The 23,171-nt window shown below is 34.1% G+C and overlaps 1 protein-coding gene across 6 annotated transcripts in view; it reads left to right on the top strand.

The window, feature by feature from the left end:
- The window catches only part of MIA2 (MIA SH3 domain ER export factor 2), an 89,515-nt gene that overhangs the window by 25,772 nt on the left and 40,572 nt on the right, over positions 1 to 23,171 (top strand). For 3 of the 6 annotated variants that reach the window (XM_026019006.2, XM_072761471.1, XM_072761473.1), the window contains 9 exons: positions 4,756 to 4,887; positions 6,872 to 6,893; positions 6,989 to 7,077; positions 15,866 to 15,937; positions 17,517 to 17,543; positions 19,014 to 19,124; positions 19,883 to 19,954; positions 20,491 to 20,595; positions 22,962 to 23,084. In XM_026019006.2, coding sequence (XP_025874791.2) covers positions 4,756 to 4,887; positions 6,872 to 6,893; positions 6,989 to 7,077; positions 15,866 to 15,937; positions 17,517 to 17,543; positions 19,014 to 19,124; positions 19,883 to 19,954; positions 20,491 to 20,595; positions 22,962 to 23,084 — 753 coding nt within the window. The remainder of the gene's footprint in view (positions 1 to 4,755; positions 4,888 to 6,871; positions 6,894 to 6,988; positions 7,078 to 15,865; positions 15,938 to 17,516; positions 17,544 to 19,013; positions 19,125 to 19,882; positions 19,955 to 20,490; positions 20,596 to 22,961; positions 23,085 to 23,171) is intronic. The other 3 variants (XM_072761470.1, XM_072761472.1, XM_072761474.1) reach the window with 1 other exon arrangement.

Below are 23,171 nucleotides of genomic sequence, written 5' to 3' on the forward strand. Positions count from 1 at the left end.
AAGGATGAGAGAGAGAAGGAATCTAGAATGACTTCCAGGTTTCTGGCTTTGGCAACTTATTCACTGAGATAAGGTGGAACAAGGGATGATTTCAGACTGTAACATATTTCCTGTTCATCACTAAAAACAATAATCAGAACTTAGTTTTTATACGACTGTGAATGGAGAGACACATGGAGAGGGGTGGCCTAGCCAGATTTTGCAGAATTTTTTCTGTAAATGTATCTTCATATGGATGGTTTCTTTGCTAAAATACACTTGTGTTTACCACAGGGGCCTGGGGGCTAGAATGGCACAACACTGTTCTTTAAATGTTTAAAAAAAAGTATTTTTTTTTAAAGATTATTAATTTATTCATTAGAGACACACAGAGGGAGAGACCTAGACAGAGGGAGAAGCAGGTTGCCTGTGGGGAGCCCAATGTGGGACTCGAATCCAGGACCCCAGGATCATGACCTGAGCCAAAGGCAAACACTCAACCACTGACCTACCCGTGCATTCCAAGATTAATTTTTTTTTATTAAACTATAATTCACATAACATGAGATTCATCCTTTTTTAGTGTCCAATTCGGTGATTTTTCTTTGGATAGTCACCTTATAGTTTAGCCATCACAATTCCAGAACATTTCCATCACCCCAGAAAGAAACCCTGTACTTATTAGCAGTTATTCCCAATTTTTCCCCCTCCATCCTGTGACAATTACTAATTTACTTTCTGTCTCTATGAATTTGTCAGTTCTGGATATTTCATGTAAATGGAATCATGTAATATGTAGCTATTTGTCTATGGCTTCTTTTACTTAGCATGCTTTCAAGATTCATCTCAAGTAATAGTATTTCATTCTTTTTTATGACTGAAAAATATTCCATGTGAAGGGAATACCACATTTTGGGTATCCATTCATAGTTCATGGACATTTGCATTGTTTTCACTTTTTTGCCTATTACGATTAATACTGCCAAGGACATACATGTATAAATTTTTTGTGAATGTTTTCAGTTCGCTTGGGTATATTCCTAGGAGTAGAATTACTGGTTCATATTTATCATATGCTTAACTTTTTGAGGAGCTGCCAAATTGTTTTTCACAGAGGCTGCAGCATTTTACATTCCCACTGGCAATTTTAAGAGGGTTCTTATTTTCCAAATCCTCTCCCAACACTTTTTTTTTTTTTAAAAGATTTTATGTATTTGTTTGACAGAGAAAGCACAAGATAGAGGGTGAGGTAGAAGTAGGCTCCCTGCTGAGCAAGGAGCCTGATGTGCAGCTTGATCTCTTTGAAGTATGAAGATCTTAAATTTTGATGAAAACTAATTTTTTTTTGGTTGTTTGTGCTTTTGGTGTCATATCTAAGAAACCATTGCTTAAAATAAGGCCATAAAGTTTTCGTACAGCTGTGATTCCTTTTAAGAGTTTATCTCTTACATTAGAGTCTGTGATTCATTTTGAGTTAATTTTAATTTTTTTTAAACATTTTATTTATTCATGAGAGAGACAGAGAGAGAGAGGCTAAGACATAGGCAGAAGGAGAAGCAGGCTCTCTGCAGGGAACCCAGGACCCAGGACCCTGGGATCATGCCCTGAGCTGAAGGCAGACACTGAACCACTGAGCCACCTAGGTGCCCCTTTAATTAATTTTTATATATGATATGAGTATGGCTCCAGATTCATTCATTCCTTTGCATGTAGATACCTGCTTGTCCCAGTAACATTTGTTGAAAAAACTGTTCTTTGTTCATTTGTTTTGGTATTGCTGTTCAAAATCAATTGACCATAAATTTATTTCTAGATAGTTATTTTTATTCTATTGATATGCCTATCCTTAAGCCATTACTAAACTATCTTAATTGTGATAGCTTTGTAGTAAACTTTGAGATTGGGAAGTATGAGTGGTCCTTCCTCCCTCCCTCCCTTCCTTCCTTCCTTCCTTCCTTCCTTCCTTCCTTCCTCCCTTCCTTCCTCCCTTCCTCCCTTTATGGCCATACAACTATAGAGAAGAAAATGCTATACCTTGCATTTTTCCATGAATTTTAGGAACTGCCTGTCCATTTTTGCAAAAGAGACAGTTGGAATATTGATAGGGATTGCATTGATTCTGTAGATCACTTTGGGGGAATATTGCCATCTTGACAATATTAAGTCTTACAGTCTATCAACTTGGGACATCTTTCCATTTGTTTAGAACTTAAATTTCTTTCAACAGTGTTTTGTAGTTTTCAGAGTGTACGGTTTGCAAACTTACTTTGTTAAACTTATTTCTAAGTCTTTTATTATTTTTATGCTATTGTAAATGGAATTGTTTTTTCTTTCTTTTCTTTTCTTTTCTTTCTTTTCTTTTCTTTTCTTTTCTTTTCTTTTCTTTTCTTTTCTTTTCTTTTCTTTTCTTTTCTTTTCTTTTCTTTTTTCTTCTTCAGAGAGAAAGCAAGTGGGATTGGCAGAGGGAGAGAGAGAGAATCTTAAGCAGGTGCCATGCCCAGTGTGGAGCCTGATGTGGGGCTCGATCTCATGACCCTGAGATCAAGACCCTGAGATAAAGACCTGAGCCCAGATCAAGAGTCGGGTGCTTAACTGACTGAGCCATCCAGGAAAATGTTTTCTTAATTTCATTTTCATATTAGTCATTGCTATTGTATAGAAATAGGACTCATTTTTTTTCTGCATCGATTATATTCTGCAACTTCGCTGAGCTTGTTTATTAGCTCTAATAGTTTCTTATTTAGAATTCTTATTTTAGAATTTTAGGCTTACTTAAGCTTTTCTCTTTATAAGATTATGTCACCTTCAAATGGAGATAGTTTTGTTTTTTCCTTTCCAATTTAGGTGCCTTTTATTTTTTTCTTACCTAATTGCCCTGGCCAGAACCTCAAGTACAATGTTGAATGAATATGGAGAGAATGGATATCCTTATCTTGTTCCTGATTTTAAGGTGAAAGCTTTCAGTCTTTCATCATTAAGTAAAATGTTAACTATTGGTTTTTCATAGATGCCCCTTATCAGGTTGAGAAAGTTCCCTTCTGTCTTAGTTTATTGAATGTTTATCATAAAGGATGTTTGGTTTTGTTAAGTATAATTCTTTTTATATGCTGCTAGATTTGGTTTGCTGGTATTTGGTTGAGGATTTTTGCATTTATATATATGTTTGGTTTTCTTTTCTTGTAATATTTGTTTGGCTGTCATATCAGGGTAATACTGGCCTCATAGAATGAATTAGGAAGAGAAGAGTTCCCTCTTCTTTTATTTTTTTCGGCATAGTTTGAGAATGATTGGCATTAATTCTTCTGTAAACCTTCAGTAGAATTTACTGTGAATCCATCTGGTCCTGGGCTTTTCGGTGTTGAAAGTTTTTTTAAAATACAGATTTCTTATGAATTGGTAACTGGGGTAATGTAGGGAGAGGCAGAAATCAGAATAGGGGGGTATTTTTTTTTTTTAGAAGAGGTATAATAAAAAAAGAGGTATAATCAGGTTTATTTAATACAGGTTAATGATCTATAGATAGCAATTTGGAAGGTGTACTTATATGGATCATTGTTATAAAACAGACTTTGGAGAGGAGAATAGACATTAAAGGGTGTTTTTCTAGGTAGAAAGGGCCTAAAAAGAGAAGATTTGTCATACGGGTTTTGGGTTGAACCCTAGAAAGAATCAAACCTGATTAGACTTCAGATTTTTCTTAAAAGTGCATTTTTCTTTTTTTCCCCTACCGTTCTCCTGTGACTGAGTAATCTTGGACCAGGTAACAAAAGAATAACCCCATTGAGTGAGGATGAATAATAAACTGACCCAGGGAAAGATGAAATATAGGAGCAACTATAAAAGCCTTAAGCGTTTTTATGCCAAAGACCTGCTAGGGAGAGAAGTAGTATAGAAGGACCATGGTTACAGGATCATGGCTTTTAAAGGAGGATTAATAGAAATAGTTACCTTTACTGAGTACCTGCCCTGCATGTTCAAACAGCATTATTCCCAAGACAGATAAGAAAAGGGAACCACAGAAGTAGGAGAGAGGTATTCAGATTCCAAAATGCTTCATCAGTGGTTTTCAGACTTTTTTTTTTTTAACGCTTTTACGCTGCAGATCTGTTTTTTCCCCCCACTGTGGAGAAATCTTAAATGGAATCCATATACTCTACACATAAAACCTAAACTGGTTGATATCAGTCTTAGAGCACCTGAACTCAGATTCTTTCTTTGGCCTTCTCTCCTCTTACTGTCAGAAGTTGAGGCATATTTGTAGAACTATAGTTTGGAAATCACTGCATTTTATCATAGTGCTATTTTTCATCACTTGGTAAATGAAAATTGCCAGAAAAATAGACTGTAACACCTTCTGTTTGGTAGCTGGCAGCCCATTTCATGAAAAGGGTGTTAATAGTGTTTACATAATAACCTTGTACTTATGCTTGTGTCTTAGTTTGTGGGGGCTGCTATAATACAAACATTACAGACTGGGTGTCTTAAACAAGTAACATTGTTCTCAGTTCTGGAGGCTGAGGCCAAGATCAAGGCACTGCAGATCCTGTGTCTGGTGAGGACCCCTTCCTGGTTCATTCATCTCACTATAACCTCACATGGTGGAAAGGTCCAGGGAACTTTGTGTGGCCTCTTTTAAAATACCATCACACTGGGTATTAGGTTGCAACATGTGTATAGCAGTTTGTAATCAACACTTTCTATCAAACATACATTTTTGAGAAGTTAATTTTCTATCAAACATACATTTTTGAGAAGTTAATTTTCTTTGTCTTGAAGGTTGTTGCAGTGTTGCCTGAAGATATGAGACCAGATACCAATCCCTATGGTTTCCCATGGGAACTGGTGATATGTGCAGGTGTTGTTGGATTTTTTGCTGTTCTCTTGTTTTTGTGGAGAAGTTTTCAGTCGGTAAGTAACTGATACTAAGAATATTCATCTGTCTACAACGTGTACCTTTTAAGCTATTCATGTTGATTACATGTATTGCCAATGTCCCAGTGTAAAACATCTCTTCATCTTCCTTAAGATGTTTTCTGATGAACAGAAATTCTTGGAAAATTTTGCTTTCAATATTTTAGTTCTTGATCCATCTTGAATACAATTTTTTTTTTCTGGCATGGAGTAAGGATTCAGCGTAATTTTAACCCCAAGATATAACTGTTTTCCTACCCATCTGCCATGCATATTAGAGTTCCATATTAGAGTTCCACATGTATGTAGATATTTTCTTTATTCTGTTCCATTGTTTATTGTTGAAAGCAGATACATGTATATCATTCTGTATCCATTAATTAGGTCAGGTTTGCTAATGACTGATTTTTGTTCATGTATTCTATTGTTGCCCCCCTTTTTTTTGTTTTTTCATCTATTCAGGAGGATTTGCCTGAATTTCACTCTCATGATAAATTTATCAGTTTCTTTTTGTAGTTCTGTCAATTCTTGCTTTACATATTTTGAGCTTATTAGGTAGATACCTGTTTAGAATTGCTACTCTTCTTGGTGGATTGAACCTTGTATCAATATCTGGTAACCCTCTTTAAGTTTGTGATGCTTTTGACTTATAATTTCTTTTATCTCTTATTATAGCCATATCAACTTTCTTTTGGGTGGTATTTGATAGGTGTTTTTCCATCTTCTATTTTTTAGCCTTTCTATGGTCTTCTACTTAATGTGTATCCTATGGAAATTTCTTTAATATTTAATCTGAAAATCTGTTTTTCTTTTCACTACTGAGTAGTTTGTAGTTGTCTACATATATTATGATTATTGATGTATTTGGACCAATTTTTTTCAGCTTAGTTTATCTTTTTATTTTTATTTAAAGATTTTATTTATGTATGTATGTATGTATGTATTTATTTATTTATTTATTTACAAGAGACCCATAAGAGAGACAGAGACATAGGCAAAGAGAGAAACAAGCTTAATGCAGGGAGCCTGATATGGCACTCAATCCCAGGACCCTGGATCACGCCCTGAGCTGAAGGCAAACACTCAACTGCTCAACCACCCAGGCATCCCTAATTTGATATTCTTGTATACTATGTCTAGGTTTGATCTTTTTTTTTCTTCTTTTTTAGAATTATCTGGAATCTTTTAATGAGGTGTTTTATATTTTTTTATTTCTAGGAGATATCTTCTGCATTTTATGTTTTTTCTTTTTCCTTTTGGGACTATGTTTTTAGATGCTATCCCTTCTACTTCTGCCTTCCATATCTCTTAACTTGTTTTTCAGTTTTTTTTTGGTTTCCTATTACCTTTTTAGCTAGTTCCTCAATGTGAAGATTCAATTCACTTAATCCTCCTCAATACTGATTCTACTATAACTTGACTTTAAAACTTTTTAAAAACTATAAAAATTTTTATCCCTGTTCATCTTCTATAGATGATATAAGTCCCCATTTTAGTCTCCTAAGCCTACTCTCCTTTACAAATGGATTTTTTCCTTAATTTTTTGAGAGAGAGAGATGAAAGAAGAAAAAAAGATTTTGTGGTCAGTTTAGATCCATGGATCAGTGGTAACATTTCTCAAACTTAATTTTGGATGTTATCGCTGGGAGAGATGATAACAAGGACTTCTCGAAATAGTTTGTTTTGGGGTCAAATATATTTGGAGTACAATGGGATAAGCGAAATAGAACAGATGTCTTTAAGGAAGAGTTATTTCAGGGTCTTTAATGTGATAATATAACACATAGTGTGGCTCTTCAATAGAGAGACTTTACTATGTAGCATTTTTCCCATTGTACAGACAACACTTTCAGTTAATGTATATTCATACTAAGGAAATAAGAAACCAGTTATTTTTCACTTGGTAGTAGAAGTTAAATAAATTAGATTTACTTGAATATATATTTGTTTTAATGTAAATTTTGTTAAAAATTTGTTTCAGGTTAGAAGCCGGCTTTATGTAGGTAAGCTCTTTTTTCTATTCTAGATCTCATCATTATTGTTTATAATTTTGAAGCCTAAAGCTATTTATACATGATAATGTGAACTTTCTTTTCAGGAAGAGAGAACAAGCTTGCTGTAGAACTTTCTAGACAAATTGATGAAAAATGTAAACTACTTGAAAAATTTAGCCTTATTCAAAAAGAGGTAAGATATTTTTAAAAATATTAGTATTCATGTTAAGAGTCAGAGGACTTTATACTTTTCAATGCCAATATTTCAGTGTAAGTTTATTAATGCTTTGTTTGCAAAGTGTGAGAGTTCAGTTGCTGTTCATATTACTAACCTTATTAATTTTAACCATTATGGTAGGTGTATAATGGTGTCTCATTGTGGTTTCATTCTGTATTTCCCTGACTAATGAGGTTAAGCAGTCTTTTATGTATTTGTTGGTCATTTGGATATCATTTTTGTGAAGCTGCCTGCTCGAGGTTTTTTTTTTTTTTTTTTTTTTTTAATATTTGAAAAGGTGTGGTTTTTTCCTTTTTGATAGTAGAATATTTTCTATATATGAACATGAGCCCTTTGTCAGCAATATGTACTGCAAATATTTTCCCCCACTGTGTGATTTGATTTGCCTTTTTATTTCAGATGGTAAGCTGAAGTTAATTTTAACTTAGTTTAATTCATCAGTCTTATCTTTATGACTGCTTTTTGTTTCTTATTTAAGAATTTTTGTCTACTCAAGGATATGAAGATATTCTTCTGTGCTACTTTGAGAAACTTTGTTTTACCTTTCTCATTTAGTCTTTGTAAAAAGTTTTCTAGGACTGCCATAACAAAATACCACAGACCAGCTGGCTTGCCCAACAGAAATTAGTTTTTTCACAGTTCTGGAGGCTAGAAGTCTAAGATCAAAGTGTTGGCAAGTTTGGTTTCTTATGAGGCTCCTCTCCTTAGCCTGCATGTGGCTGCCTTCTTGCCGTTACATGGTGTTACCTCTGTGCAGGTGTCTTTCTCTGTGTCTATCTTTTCCTTTCATATAGGGACACCAGTCAGATTAGATTAGGGGTATCCTAAAGATCTCATTTTAACTTAATCACCTCTTTAAAGGGCCTGTCTCCAGATACAGTCACATTGTGAGGTATTGGGGCTTCAACATATAAATTTTGGGGAATACAGATTAACTCAAATGTAATTTCTTTCATTCGTCTGGAATTGAATCTCTGGTGGTATGATTTGGAAGTCAAGATTCAATGTTTTTCATACGGATATTGAATTAGCCTGTACTGTTTATTAAAAGACCATCTTTTCCTTTGTTTTGTAGTCATCTTAGATCAAGTGGCCATATATATCTTAGTCTGATTCTATAATCTGTTCTAGTGGTCTTTTTTTTTTTTTTTTTAAATTCTTGTGCCAGTATCATGCTGTTTTAGTCTACTGTATTTTTATAACAATTCTTGATAGCTGCAGCATAAACCTCCATGTTTGTTCTTAAAGATTGTCTTGGTGATCTTGGCACTTTGCTATTCCATATATATTTTAAATCAATCATCAGTTTACACACGTAGCATGTTAGAGATTTGATTCGGATTGCATTGCATATATAGGTCAATTTGGAGAGAACTTACAGTTTTACAATGTTGTGTTTTTATCTATGGACTCTAGTATATCCCTCAATTTATGCCTTTATAAAATTCTCTCACTATTGTATACATTTTTCTGTTGAGGTCTTTAACATCTTTTCTTAGATTTATTCTCTGGTATCTGATGGTTATTGAAACTATTCTAAATAGTAAGGTTCATCCATGTTTTGTATAGATTTGCCTATTCTGGACATTTCACTTACGTGGAATCATATAATATGTGGTTCTTTGTGACTGGCTTTTTTCACTTACATTATGTTTTCAAGGTTTATCCATGTTGTAGCATGTATCAGTACTTTGTTTTTTGCCAAATAATGTTCTGTGCCAAAATTTAAATATCTCTTTGTCAGTTTGGTTATCCTCTTTTTTGGGTGCTATCAATGATGCTGCTGTAACATTCAAGTACAAGTTTTGTGTGAGTGTATGTTTTATTTATTTATTTATTTATTTATTTATTTATTTATTTATTTATTTATGATAGTCACACAGAGAGAGAGAGAGAGAGAGGCGCAGAGATACAGGCAGAGGGAGAAGCAGGCTCCATGCACTGGGAGCCTGACGTGGGATTCGATCCCGGGTCTCCAGGATCGCGCCCTGGGCCAAAGGCAGGCGCCAAACCGCTGCGCCACCCAGGGATCCCAGTGAGTGTATGTTTTTAATTTTGGGGGATATATATCTATAAATGCAGTTGCTGGATCTATATTCAACTTTTTGAGGAACTGCCAGATTCTTTTCCATAGTGGCTATACCCATGGACATTCCTACCAGATGTTTGTGAATGTTCTAGTTTCTCCACATCCTTGCTGTCCTCGTGAGTGTGAAGAGGTATCTCACTGTAGTTTTAATTTGCATTTCTCTGATGGTTAATTGTGTTGAGGATTTATCTTTTCATGTGCCCATTGGGCATTTATTTATCTTCTCTTGAGAAATGTCTTCTCAGTTCCTTTGCCTATTTTTAAATTGGGTTATTCATCTTTTTATTATTGAGTTGTAACTTTATATATTATAGATATGAGCTTCTTATCACATGTGTGAATTGTAAGTATTTTCTTTCATTTCTGTGCATTGTCTCCTTACTTTCTTGGTAGTGTCTTTGAAGCATAAAAGTTTTTAATTTTAAAAAATATTTTATATATTTATTTGAGAGAGAGAGCTCGAGTAGTGTGGACGGGCAGAGGGAGAGGGAGAAGCAGATTCCCTGCTTAGCAGGGAGGCTGATATGGGCCTGGATATGGGGCTTGATCCCAGGGCCCTGAGATCATGACTTGAGCCGAAGGCAGACCATTTAACTGCTGAACCACCCAGGCGCCCCTAAAAGTTAATTTTGAAAATGCTTGGTTTATTTATCTACTTTTTCTTTTGTTGGTTATACTTTTGGTTTCATATCCAAGAAACCATTGCTTAAAACAAGCTCACAAAGATTTACACCTGTATTTCTTTCTAAACGTTTTATGGGATTAGATCTTATGTTTAGGTCTTTGATCTGTTTTGAATTAGTTTTTTGTGAATTGTGTGAGGTAGGAATGGGTTCAACTTCATTCTCTGGGATGTAGATATCCAGTTTTTGCTAGCACCATTTGCTAAAAGGACTTTTCCTTCCCCATTGAGCTGTCATGGCACTGTTGTCAAAAATCAGTTGACTGTAATTGTGAAGGTTCATTTGTGGATTCTCAACTCTGTTTCATTGATCTGTTATGTCTGTCTGTATGCCAGTTCCAAACTGTCTTGATCACTGTAGGTTTGTAATAAGGTTTGAAATTATAAATCTGTGAATAGATGAGCTGGAATTTTTTTTAAGAGATTTTATTTTTTGGGCTCCTATGTGATATAGCTGGTTGAGTGTCTGATTCCATTTTGGCTCAGGTTGTGATCTCAGGGTCGTAGGATCAAGCCCTGCATTGGGTTCCATGTTGAGGTTGGAGTCTGCTCGGACTCTCTCTCCCTCCGTCCCCAAAATAAAGAAGTAAATCTTTAAAAAAAGATATTTAAGTAATCTCTACATCCAACATGGGGTTTGAACCAACACCACGAAATCAAGAGTCCTATGCCCCTCTGACTAAGCCAGCCAGGCACCCCAGATTAGCTGTAATTTTGATAGGGTTTATGTTGAATCTATAGATCAATTTAGGGAGTAATGCTATCTTAACATTAAGTCTCTGATCTATGAACATGAGATGTCTTTCCATTTACTTGGGTCTTCTCTATTTCAATAATGTTTTGTAGTTTTCAGAGAATAAGGTTTGGGGCACTTGGCTTGGTCAATTGGTAATGCGTGCTAGCTACCCTTGATGTCAGAGTTGTAAGTTTGAGCCCCAGGCTGAGTGTAGACATTACGTAGAAATAAAACTTAAACAAAAGAAACAGAATATAATGCTTGCTCTTTTTCTGTGTTAACTTTACTCCTACATATTTTATTCTTTTTGTTGCTATTGCAAATGAATTTCATTTTTTATTTGCTCATTGCTGAACTAGTGTTTATTCTCTTGTATTTTTCTAAACATTGTGGAACCTTTAGTGAGGTATCTATCCTTTTATTCCTGATACTGGTTGGTTGTCCATTTCTCTTTGTCCTTTATCAGCCTTGGCAGTGGTTTATCAATTTTTTTAATGCCTTCAAAGAACAATCTTTTGGCTTGGTTGAGTCTTTTTACTTTGTTTTCTATTTACTTTATTCTTTTTTTCCACTTTTTTTTTGGTCACTTCCTGGGGTATGTACTCAAATAATTGAACTTTAATCCTTCTTTTGTAATTTGTGCATTTCAAGCTATAATTTGCTCTGGCTTTCATTAAAGCATCTACCCAGTATGGTTATGTCATGCTTTCCTGATCATTCAGTATAAAATATTTAAAAATTTTTATTGTGATGTCTTATTTTTATTTTATTTTATTTTTTTAAAAAGATTTTGTTTATTTATTCATGACAGACACAGAGAAAGAGACAGAGAGGCAGAGACACAGGCAGAAGGAGAAGCAGGCTCCCTGTAGGGAGCCGGATGTGGGACTCCATCCCGGTTCTCCAGGATCACACCCTGGGCTGAAGGCGGCACTAAACTGCTGGGCCACGGGGGCTGCCTGATGTCTTCTTTAAACACTAGTTATTTGGTAGGGTACTTACTAATTTCCTAATAAATAGAGATTTCCTAATAATTTATTTTTATTTATTTTTAGTCTAATTTGGCCTAATTCTGTTTATTTATTTTTATTTTTTTAAAAGATTTTTATTTATTAATTCATGAGAGACACACAGAGAGAAAGAGGCAGAGACACAGGCAGAGGGAGAAGCAGGATCCATTCAGGGAACCCAATGCGGGACTCAATCCTGGCTCTCCAGGATCACACCCTGGGCCAAAAGCGGTGCTAAACTGCTGAACCCCTCGGGCTGCCCATAATTCTGTTTAATTCACAGTATGCTCTCTGTGATTTCAGTCCCTTGTTGTTTGTTGGACTTAATTTATGGCTTGGCATAGGATTGGTATTGGTAACTGTTTCATGTTTGACAGAAATACATACATTCTTTACCCTTATGTCTATTTTACTTACTATTTTACTTACTTAGTTTTTTGGTATATAAATATAAAAATTAAGTCATTTCTTACTTTTTAAATTCATGGTATCTATTGGTTGTTGAGAGAAGTATGTTTCCCATTTTGATTGTGCATTTGCTTTTCTCTTAATTTTGTCAATTTTATGTATACTGAGGCTATGTTAGATGAATACACATTTAGAATTGTTTTATCTTCCTGGTTAGTTGGAGCTTTTTATCATTATGAAATACCCCTGTTTATCTTTAGGAATTTTTGATTTTCATTTGTTAAGCATTTGCATGATAGATCTTTTCCCATTATTTTACTTTGGTTTATATAGTTTTGTGTTGTCTCTTTTAAAAATAGTATATAGTTTTGCTTTTTTAAATCAGTCTAAAAAAATCTTTGTATTTAATGGACTATTATTTCATTTGGAGTCAATGTAATTTTTCATTATTAGAGCTTAAATCTACTATCTTAAGTATTTCTATTTGACACCTAATCTGTGTTCTTTTTTCTCTTCCCTCTTGTTTTCCTTTTTATTAAAATAGTTTATTTTTCCTTACTTCAGTATTTTCTATATCAGTGGGTTTGTTACTTAGGGATTATTTTATATTCTTTCAATGGTTATCTTAGAGATTCCGATATATATCCTTAATTTATTAATATCTAATATAAGTTAGTGCTGTTACTACTTACTGGATTATATAAAGACCTTAGAATACTTTAATTCCACTTCCCCTTTTTTGTCCATGTCCTATGATACATATTTGGATTTTTTATATTTCTTTAAACCTCCAAATCATTTTATTACTATTTGAAATAGTGACCATTTATTTGGATTTGTCCACATGTTTATTATTTCCATTGCTGTTTATTCTTTCCTTCATTTCAGCTTCCATTTGGGATGATTTTTCTTACTTCTGAATACCCTAATCTTTTCCTTTTTTAAAAAAAATATTTTATTTTATTTAAAAATATTTATTTGAGAGAGAGAGAGAGAGCGAGCATGCACAAGCAGGGGCAGAGAGAGAGGGAGAAACAGACTCCCTGCCAAGCAGGTACCCAACACAGGGCTTGATCCCAGACCTGGGGATCATGACCTGACTTGAGGGAGGACACTTAACCCACTGAGCCACCCAGGTGCCCTACGCTAATCTTTCCTTTTGTGAAGTACACTGGTGATAAATCCTCCCAGTTTTTATTTGTCTGATAGTGTATAATATACGTTTTGTATAATTCTGTTTCTAGAATTCTAAGTTGGCAATTATTTTCTTTGAACACTTTGAACATTTCATTCTACTTCTTTTGTTACCTGCTACATTGTCAGAGTCAGCTATAAGTTTTATTTAATTTTGGTATCAATTGATGGTATTATATCTTTTAGGTTTTTTTTCCTCTTCCATTTTAAAAATTGAGGTATAATTTTCGTATAGTTAAATGGACATTTTAAGTGTATTTTGGCGAATGTATTCACCTGTGTATTTACCATTCCCATTAAGATGGACCATTCCCATCAACATTTTTATCATGCTTTTTTTTTTTTTTAAGATTTTAGTTACTTATTCATGAGAGACACAGAGAGAGGCAGAGACATAGGCAGAGGGAGAAGCAGGCTTCCTGTGGGGAGCCCAACGTAGGAGTTGATCCCAGGACCCCAGGATGATGACCCGAGCTGAAGGCAGATGCTCAACCACTGAGCCACCCAGGTGTCCCTCGTGCTCATTTTCAGTCTCCAACCCTTATTAACAATCACTGTTTTTATTCTAGCACCATAAATTAGTTTTTTCTGTTACAGAGTTTGTATAAATGAAATCATAGTCCTTTGTGTTTCCTTTATCCAAATAATATTATATTTGAAATTAACTATGTTGTTGGATATATTAGTAATTCTTTTTTTAAAGCTAAGTTAATTTGTATTGTATCAATATATCACAATATGTTTTCCATGGTCCTTTTAATATGTTATTTCCAGCTTTTAGCTTTTGTGAATAAAGTTATCTTTCTACCAGGTGTGTGTGTGTGTGTGTGTGTGTGTGTGTGTGTGTGTGTATGTGTATGTATTTGTGGGCATGTGTTTTTATTTCTCTTTAGTAAATACCTAGAATTGGTGGGTTATAGGGTAGGTACAGTTTAGTTTTATAAGAAAACTTTACTCTCTAGCTACTTTATGATTTTTATCCTTGTCTTTGATATTCAGCAGTATTATTAGTTGTCTAGGTACAATTTCTTCTGTTTATTGTTCACGGAATTCATGATACTTCTAAAAATGTGGTTTAATAACTTTCATTTGTTTTGGAACACTCTTGACTATTACTTTGTTTCAATTATATTTTGCCTCTTTTTTTCTTCTTCTGGGACTCTACTTGTATTTCAACTTTTTACTATATCTTATGTATCTCTTATGTGTTTTTTTTTATTATTTTGCTCACACTTCATGTGGATATTTTCTTCTGAGGTAGTTTTCATTTTACTAATTGTCTTCATCTATGTGTAATGTTTTACACTATCTATTGAGATATTAATTTCACTTATTACCTTTTTCAGTTCTATGGTTTCATTGCGGCCCTTTTCATAGTTGTTTTTCTCTGGCTTAATAGTTCGCCTTTTAAGTTCCTTTTACATATTGACCTTATTTTAATGTCTGAAAATTCTTTTTTTTTTTTTTAAGATTTATTTATTTGAGGAGGAGAAAGAGACACAGTGGGGAGGGGCAGAGGCAAAAGAAGAGAGAGAATCTTGAGCAGACTCAATGCTGAGTGCAGAGCCCTGGGCGGGGCTCAGTTGTAGGACTTTGAGATCTGGACCTAAGAGTCGGGCTTAATGGGCTGTGCCACCCAGGTGCCTCCTAACAGGAAACTTTATTGTTTGCATCCTTCAAGAGTCCGTTTCTTTTGCTCAGTTTTTCTTCTGGTGGTGCTTAGTCAAATCTTGTTTCCATCAATGCCAGGTTGTATAAGAGAAAAATTTGAAGTTGTGGATGATGTTAGCTTTCTTTAGTGAGGACTTACTGTTAATTCTCATAGTCAGCTAGTCTGAGACATCAGAAATCATAGATTACTTTAATTAAAAGTTAAAATATTTGGAAATTTGACCTTATTTCAAGGGATTGGTCTGTTTCTGGTTTAGACTTTCTTATAAGGTAGCGAGTGTAGATTGGTATTAGTTTCTCAGTTTCTTGGCCTATCCTTCTCTGCTTTTGGACGGGGAGAAGGAAACGTCAAACGCTGAACTTGCTTCTCTGAGGGTTCCTTCTTCTATCACAGATTCTCACTATATGGATAGCTCTCTGAATCCTTCACACATACCTATTTTTTGAAGTGTTTTGTCCATCTCTTCTTGTTCTAGTGAGAAGGATGGTCTGAATAGCTTAATCTTCCATATAATCACTTTTTTTTTTTAAAAAAAAAGCACTGATGAGATAAATGCAGTTTGCCAAATCTTACAGCATTGTATGTTTCATTTTCCTTATTTTGCATGTTTAAAGATCTTATATTGCCTACTTGCTTTCTTTTTTGTATGATTTGAATTACAAATGAAAATTTCTGATGGCCTGTTTGTGTTTGATTTCTCTTTAATGAATGGGCAGAGTTGAGATAGTTCTCTTAGTCTTAAGGGTGAAGTGCCACCATTTGTTGCCCATGTTAGGAGGCTGTGGTATGTTAGCTGGCCTGGCTCTATTATAGTGCTCATATTTGAAGAACTTGAAGCTCAGCAAATCGAAGTAAATCAGACATACATGTGGAAGTGGATTTTGTCAGCTTCTTCATATAAATTTGGAATAAAATTTGTAGAGTTTTTCCTTACAGTGTTGCTTTCTTTCAGTATGAAGACTTAGAATCATCTTTAAAGGATGCCAGTTTTGAGAAGGAGTCAACAGAAGCACAGAGTTTGGAGGTAAAAACAAGTAATTCATATAATTATAAAAGCTTGGGGAAAGATTCTTGCTAAATAACATAAACTTTAAGAACAGTGTTCTCCTCAAAACCATTTTAAAGGAAATGTCAAAGAGCATTTCTAGATGTTAAAGGTTAAAGAAAAATTAATTATAAGAAATGGAACATTAGGTAGCATAAAATATTTAAAAAATGTGAGCTCTCCTTCCTAACTTGTTTCAAGTGAGGCATATTTAGTTGACTGGAATCTAGGGCCATATAGAAGCTCTTGATTTTTCATTCTTGGGAATGAAATATATTAAGGTAACCGTTCCTTTTTTCCATTCAGTTTGCTCTAGAAAGGAAAAATAGGATTCATTTTCATAAATTTAGGAATAGATGGCAGCAATAAATTATGTAAATTGTGGCAGTACTTACCTTTACTTCATCCCCATTGTATCAGGAGCTGACTAGAATTAGACCAAAGATTTACATTGTAAGCAGTGATGTGCTGGTAAATATTTAATAGCTGGCTCTCTAGAGAGTAGGAGTCCTTATTTGTAGCATTTGCTTGGTTTTGTTGTGTAAATACTCCCAATTTCAAGTTACCAACGTGATGTCACTGAATGTAGGCTTTGGAAGAGATGTATAGTCTGCTGTCCTGTGCCAGGTATGATTTAGCTAGGAGTAAGAAGGAAAATAATAAAAATTTGTCATTTAGCGAATCTACAACAGATTAGGGTAAATGATAAGCATGCCCTGTTACTGTTTAGAGATAGAAATGTTGTCAGTAGCATACTGTAGAAGTCCACTGTAGAAGACAGTGGACTTTGTTCTTTTGGTGTACTGTTCAGACAATACAGCTTGATTGTTATTAGTCACTGATATCTGTAACCATCAGAAAGTCTATGTATAGAACACTGGATGATAACTACCTGGAATTAAAATAAAAACTTAAAAAAATCTATAGATTATGTTTCAGAATTTCTTAGTAGAATCCGAAGGAAGTTATAAATTGAATTCCAAATGAAGCAAATTTCTTAAACTTTCTTTCTTCATTTGTTACCTACTAAAATCCTTAAGAACTTGGTGAAATTGTTTTATTTACTGACCTTCTGTTTTATCTCCTGTTCCAGTAGTAACTTATTAGTTTGATTAAAAAAGAAAGAATTGTGGAAGGCATTTAGTCTAATGGAAGAGTAAAAACTGGACAGCGAAGACATTTATTCAAGTTTGGTAGTATTGTGGATAAAATAAAACCAGTTTATTCTTAAGGCATTGAATTTATAGGATCTAGCAGTAAAGTTTAAATGAACATTTTGGAAATTTTTCTCTGGTTTTTATAATTAAAAAAACATGTAATGTTTATTTTTGAGATTGGTAAACCTATTAACTATATATGATATAGTTAAAAAATTTGATGGTTGAATCAGTAGATAAAATCAAAACAGTAGAATAATTTTGATTCAAGTGAGGGAATTCATGTAATCAAATAACCAAAGTTGGAGAAATACTTATAAATAAGTTTTTTTTTTTTTTTTTTTAAATTTTGGTCTCCATTAAATTCTGTGAATCTCTTGGTTTTTTTTTTTTTTAACAAGTTTGTTGAAGGATCACAAATATCAGAGGTATGTTTATTACAGTATTTAAAATCCATTTGGAATAATTCAGTGACTAATCATTTAAAATTTAAAGAATCCCAGAAAATAATTCAATGCAGAACATTATTATGAAGTGATCTTGGTTATTTTTTGAGTTTATTTTTTATTATATCTTTAATTATATTAAATCAGACTTATTTCTCATTTTTTCCTTTATAATGCTCTAGAGCAGAGGTTGGCAAACTATAATCTGGGTTCTCTCTCTCTCTCTTTTAAAATTTTTAAAATTTGAGTATAGTTGACATAAATGTTACATTAGTTTCAGGTATACAACATAGTGATTCAACATCTCTATACTTTTTGCTGTGCTCACCACAAGTAGCTACCATCTGTCACTATACAATGTTATTACAGTCTCATTGACTATATTTCTTATGCTTATTCCCATGATTCATTCATTCCATAATTGGAAGCCTGATATCCCACTCTCCTGCACCCATTTTGCCCATCCCCTCACCATCTTTCATCTGGTAACTATCAGTTTATTCTCTGAATTTATAGGTCTGATTCTGCTTTTTGTCTATTTTGTCTTTTAGATTCCACATATGAGTAAAACCATTTGGCATTTGTCAGTCTGACTTATTTCACTTAGGTCCCTCTAGGTCCATCCATGTTGTCACAAATGGCAAGATCTCATCATTTCTTATGGCTATGTAATATTCCATTGTGTGTGTATATACCACATCTTTATTCATTTAGCTATTGTAAATAATGCTGCAATAAACATAGGGGTGTATTTATCTTTTTGAATTAGTGTTTTTGTTTTTGTTTTTGAATAAATACTAAGTAGTGGAATTATTGGATCATATAGTATTTCTACTGTTTTCCACAGTGGCTGTACTAATTTACATTCCCAGCAACAATGCCCAAGGGTTCCTTTTTCTCCACATCCTTGCCAACATTTGTTATTTCTTGTCCTTTTGATTTTAGCCATTTTGACAGATGTGAGACAATACCTCATTGTGATTTTGATTTGCATTTCCCTGATGATTGATGAGTGATGTTAAAGATCTTTTCATGTGTCTGTTGGCTATCTATATGTCTTCTTTGGAAAAATGTCTGTTCAGGTCCTCTGCCCAGTTTTAATCAGATTGTTTGGTTTTCCACCTGTTTTTGTAAATAAAATTTTACTGGGACACAGCCATGCTCATTCATTTACATGTGTTTGCATTCTTACTGCATAGGCATAGTTGGGACAGGGACTACATGGCCTGTAAGCCTAAAATACTTACTTTATTTAAATCTTACAATTTAAGGTTTTTTTATAGAAAAGTTTGCTGACCCCTGCTAGCATTACTTTTATTTAATGTTATAACAGTGAACAAATATGTAAACAAAATTTTATTGATTTACAATATATGTGTTTGATTATATTTGATTTATCATAACCTAAAAAGTCCTATGTCTATCTTATAAAGTTGGCTTCCTCTTTTTTAGGCAGTCTATGAAAAGCTGAACAAGTCTAAATCTGATCTTGAGGATGAAATACTTTTTTTGGAAAACCAGTTAAAAGAAGAGAAATCTAAGCACTCTGAACAAGATGAATTGGTAAGGTTTTTGTGTTTGAGGAGACTATAGGAAAAGGAAAGTTACTAGATTTTAAAAAATTAATATGTGGAGGTCAGGGCACCTGGGTGGCTCTGTTGGTTACATGTTTGACTCTTGATCTCAGCTCAGATCTTGATCTCAGGGTTGAGTTTAAGCCCTCTGTTGGGCTCCGTGCTGGGCATGGAGCCTACTTAAAAAAAAAAAAAAGGGATCAGTTAAAGTATTATATGCACTCTAAAAAATACAGAAGGCTGTTAAGTACAGAGTAAAATTTTTGAGATCCACTAGCTTTTTTATTTGTTAGAGGTTACCGTGTTAAGTTTCTTGCTTATCTTGTAGAGATTTTCTGCATGCACTATTAAGTAGCTCACGTAAGTAGAGTTGAATAACCACATACATAGTGGTTTTTTTTATTACTTAAAATTTATTTTGAAAACATTTTAACTTTGTCATTTATTTTAAAATCTGTAAGGAAGATATTGATGTATGGAATTATTTAGTAAGATATGATATCAGTGAACTTATCTTGAGCCTATATAATTTAAGTGTTATATTAAAGATGAGATGAAATACTATTGTTGTCCAACTTTCATATAAAATCCCTTTAAGCATATGGCTGAGAGGTTTTCTTAATTTGAGTCCTGATTTTTTTGAGTAGATACATTAGGTTAACACTGTATCTAAGGTATGTGGCATCTTAGGAACTGGGAAAATTTAGTAAAGAAATACTTGTTTATTGATTGATGCTGTCTTTTCAGATGGTGGATATTTCAAAAAGGATACAGTCCCTAGAAGATGAATCAAAATCTCTTAAATCACAAGTAGCTGAAGTAAGTTGAATTAGTTTAGGTCTGTTGCGTTGGAAAATCATTTTAATTTTACTGTTTTATGATTAAAGAAGAAGGTATAATATTACAATTTGAGGTATTGGGGTTTTAAATATAGTTCTTTTGTAGAAGGTACTTCAGGAAAGTTCATTTTTTTTATTGGACAGATATTTATTGAACTCTTGGTGTATAATGGTCGCTGTAGAAGGTGCTTGGCACTTAACATTAGTAGACAAAATAGACTGGAAAGCTCTCATCTAATTTAAATTCTAGAGAGGCCTGATAATAAAAAGTTCACAAATTTTGCTACACAGTACATAAAAGATTAGAAGTGGTTAAATCCTTGGTCCAAGGCCACATGACAAGTTGTGGCAGATTTATGACTGGACCCTGATGCTAGACTAGTCTTTTTTCTGCTACCCCACACTGCCTTTTCTATTCATATTGGCATATTTTTGTCTTTAATTCCATGTTTTAGGGACTATTTGTAAAAAGCTGTTGTATTAATTCTTATAAGCTTGATATGTTGTTTTACTTAGGCCAAAATGACCTTCAAAATATTTCAAATGAATGAAGAACGACTTAAGATAGCTATAAAAGATGCTTTGAATGAAAATTCCCAACTTCAGGAAAGCCGGAAACAGGTTTGTACTCTAGAGAGAGGACTTTTATTAAATTAAATCAAATTTAATTAATTAAAAAAAGATTTTAAAAATTTATTTGAGAGAAAGTGAGCATGAGTAGGGAGGGTGGAGAGGCAGAGGGAGAGGCAGAAGCAGACTCCCTGCTGAGCAGGGAGCCTGACTTGGGGCTCCAGCTAGGACCCTGGGACCACAACCTGAGCCGAAGGCAGAAGCTTAATGGTCTGAGCCTCCCAGGCACCCCTATAGGGACTTTTAAACTGTAAATATATAATTATAAATGTTCTAGACACACTCATGACTGACCCATGCTAGGAGCAAGATTAGATTCTTTCTGGAAAGCAGGAGAGTAGGGCAATGTGCTGTGTCTCTTTTGTATAGAGTATAAAAGTGTATACTCCTGGCATCTTTTTCCTCCAGTAGTGAAAGTAACCCAGGGCAAATTTTATTTATTTATTTATTTATAAATTTATTTTTTATTGGTCAAATTTTATTTATTTATTTATTTATTTATTTATTTATTTATTTATTTATAAATTTATTTTTTATTGGTGTTCAATTTACCAACATACAGAATAACACCCAGTGCTCATCCTGTCAAGTGCCCCCCTCAGTGCCTGTCACCCATTCACCCCCACCCCCTGCCCTCCTCCCCTTCCACCACCCCTAGTTCGTTTCCCAGAGTTAGGGGTCTTTATGTTCTGTCTCCCTTTCTGATATTTCCCACACATTTCTTCTCCCTTCCCTTATATTCCCTTTCACTATTATTTATATTCCCCAAATGAATGAGAACAGAGCTCTGGGTTTGGGGCCTAAAGCTAGAACTATTTCTGGTGGTAGATCAAATGAGGATTTAGCTTTTACCCTCTTCCTTCTTCATATATATAGACACTCTCCTCACACATCTAAATATATTTCCTGGCCCACAATGCTAATACAGTTAAAATTTTTCCATGGGAAAATTTTTCATTGATTACATTATTTACAGTTTTTTAGTTTTTAAAATTTTTTTTTAATTTTTAAAAAATTTTAAAAGATTTTATTTATTTATTTGACAGAGAGAGAGAGAGAGAGCCAAAGAGCATAAGTTGGGGGAAATGACAGAGGCAGAGGGAGAGGGAGAAGCAGGCTCCCCGCTGAGCAGGGACTCCACCCCCCATCCCCCCATTGTGGCTCCATCCCATGGCCCTGAGATCATGACCTGAGCCGAAGGCAGACGCTTAACCAACTGTGCCACCCGGCTATCCCTAGATTTTCTTACTCTTTATACTTGTTTTCATCTAACTCCTTTTGAATCACTAAGGTTCTTGAAATAAAATATTCTATATTCAGTAATGCCATGTTCTAATACTTCTTATGACTGCATGCTGGGTATCCAATTTCTTTTTTTTTTTTATTTTAAAGATTTTATTTATTCATGAGAGACATAGAGAGGCAGAGACATAGGCAGAGGGAGAAGCAGGCTCCCTGTGGGAAGCCCAGTGTGGGACTGGATCCCAGGACCCTGGGTTCATGCCCTGAGCCAAGGCAGATGCTCAACCACTGAGCCACCCAGGCATCCCTGGGAGTGCAATTTAGTAACTCACTAATCCCCTAATCCCCAAATTCAAATTTTTTTCTTCAGTCTTCATTTGGTTTTAATCTGTTGGTGTCCTCTTAGTTCTCCTATACATTCATAGAAAAAAATTTAGTTTTCTTGTGCTAGGAAATATGCTAATGAAGCCTTAGTTTTACAGAGAAATCCAGTAATTACTATTTGACAGAACTGAATTTTCAAGATTTAATAAATTTGGACTTTTCTTTCATATTTCTATGGGCCATTTCTTTGTGACTTGCTTGCTCATTCTTTTTTTCCCCCTGTTTTTCTTATTGACTTGTAAGAGCTTTTTGCATGTTAAAGTTATTAATCTTTTGTTGTGTGTAAGAGTTCCTTTCTAGTTATTTGTTTTTAGATTTTGTGTTATTTTTTGATTTGTGAAGCTTTTAAGTTATGTAGTCAAGCCTGTGTTTTTATAACAACCGTTACCTTTTGTTCATGTCCAAAAAATCTTTCCTATAAAAGTATATATAGTAAAAGATTGCTTATGTAGAATATTCCAAGGAAGTTCAGTTATCTTAACTATAAAACAGCACATGATTAAAAAAATTTTTTTTAGTACAAGTAAGGTGTGGCATGTTATATAGGACTTAAGGGATGGTAAGTAAGACCTTCCCTTCTTCCCTCCTTACATCCCTCCCTACTTCCTTCCCAGCAATACATTGTGTTGTATAATATCTATTAATGATACATCTAAATAGATAAATAAATTCAACTACATGTAAGTATGAAAAAGAATGATTTGCTTTTTTTGGTGGGGTTTGATTTTTAGCTTTTACAAGAAGCTGAAGAATGGAAAGAACAAGTGAATCAACTTAATAAACAGAAAATAACATTTGAAGACTCCAAAGTATATGCAGAACAAGTTCTGTATGATAAAGAAAATCAGATCAAGGTAAGTGGCTCTGCTGATTTTAGTGACTGAGTCTGCTAGAATTTTGTACTAATTCTGATATTTGACAATTTTTGTCTTTAGCAGCTT

This window comes from Vulpes vulpes, chromosome 6 (assembly GCF_048418805.1).
Source record: "Vulpes vulpes isolate BD-2025 chromosome 6, VulVul3, whole genome shotgun sequence".
Classification (NCBI taxonomy): Eukaryota; Metazoa; Chordata; class Mammalia; order Carnivora; family Canidae; genus Vulpes; species Vulpes vulpes.